At 45.2% G+C, this 1,601-nt stretch overlaps 1 protein-coding gene across 1 annotated transcript in view; it reads right to left on the bottom strand.

The window, feature by feature from the left end:
- Positions 1-725: 725 nt before the first annotated feature.
- The window catches only part of LOC101567885 (olfactory receptor 5-like), a 2,974-nt gene continuing 2,098 nt past the window's right edge, over positions 726-1,601 (bottom strand). Inside the window, exon 2 of the mRNA XM_004648314.1 lies at positions 726-742. Within this exon, the coding sequence (XP_004648371.1) occupies positions 726-742 (17 nt within the window). The remainder of the gene's footprint in view (positions 743-1,601) is intronic.

The raw sequence follows: 1,601 nt of genomic DNA, 5'->3' as shown, positions 1-1,601 counted from the left end.
AAAAAAAAAGTGAAATACGGATCACTTTTGAAAAGAGTTTGACAGTTCCTTTAAAAGATAACCGCGGAGTTAACATATGCCCCAGCAGTTCTATACCTGGACTCAAACTCAAGAGAACTGGAAACATATGTGCATTAAAAATTATAAATCGGTGTTTACAGCAACATTTATTTATAAAATCCCTCAGTGGACACAACCCAGACATTTATCATTGCTGAATGGGCAAATAAAGTGCGCTATATCCCTACAATGGAGCACTATTGGTCATAAAAAGTAATGAAGAAATGCTATGTGCTACAAGATGTATGAGCCTCAAACTATTAGGCCAGGTGACAGAAGAAAATCACTAAAAGCCACAGACTGTATGATTTGATTTCTACACGGTGTCCAGAGCCGGCAAACCTTCAGAGGTTGGAGGTGGGTTAGTGGGTTCCGAGGGCTCACATGGCATTGACACGACTTCTTCATTCACACTGGGGCAGTTAATTTCTTTTTTTAAAAAAAAAACGTACTTTGTTGTTACAGGATCTCACTAGGCAGCCCAGACTCATGGTGATCCTCCTGTTTTCAGCCTCCCAGCCCGGGGATTACAGGCACGCACCACCACGCCCAGACTTGGTCACCGATTCCGCACACCCAGGGCCACAGCTTGCAGGAGTGCGGCGCCAAGGACTGAACTCTGGTGGCTGCACTTGCCTAAGCAGGCCTTAGTCTGCTGAACTATGTCACTGGCTCTCATTGCCTGAAAGGTACAACATATATCATTGAATCAGCAAACAGCCCCTCTGAGTTCTGTCATCACCTTTGATTACACAGACGACGCAATGCCTAAAATCAGGTGTATTTTGTTACACTTTATTGATATAATCAAGATATGCATCATGATCACATTCACTGTAAGTAGTTGATACCTGTAAGGCTGTATCTTGATTTTTCTTTTTCCTCATTTATTTCCCCTTCAACTCTTCTTCCCCTCCCTATTCATAAAGCTTTGCTTCCATTTGCTCCTACTTTCATCGTTTCTCTTCTCTTCGCCGTCCTTTCCAGTTCCTCTTTCCTTTGGACAGGGTCTTCCCGTGTCATGATACCTACTATACATTATGGCCTTTATTTACTCTTCCAGTTTCTCCCACCAGGGAGGCAATGAGATGTTTACACACATGTGTCGAACTTCATTCACTTAAGACTGTGGTCTCAAGGTGTGTCCACGTACGTATAGAAGCCTCCGGTTCATCCTTCTCTATGGGTCGGCAGTGTCTACAAACAGAAAACCCTCTTTTTCATCGATTCCTTGGTGGATGGGTATTTGGGTTATTTTCAGGTTTGGCAATTACAAACTGTGGTGCCGTAAACATGGGGGAGCATATGTGCCCCCAGCGGGACAGCCCTTGAGCATCCTCGTCCCTCAATCTTCCTGAACTCCTAGCCTCATCTAGGAAGTGTAGGGGGTGATGGCTTGTGCCACTTTTCCTTTCCTGGCGTGTTTTAATAATAAATAGAGAGCTGGCCAAATAGCTTGGCAGATTAGGCAGACGCAGGGGCTGGGACTTCGATCCCCCAGGATTGCGTGCCGACCCGCCTCCAGGACACTGAGACGGCAA

Source organism: Octodon degus, unplaced genomic scaffold (genome assembly GCF_000260255.1).
Source record: "Octodon degus isolate 3935 unplaced genomic scaffold, OctDeg1.0 scaffold00382, whole genome shotgun sequence".
Taxonomy (NCBI): Eukaryota; Metazoa; Chordata; class Mammalia; order Rodentia; family Octodontidae; genus Octodon; species Octodon degus.
The sequence above is the reverse complement of the archived record's forward strand: the minus strand, read 5'-3'. Positions and strand labels throughout refer to the sequence as shown.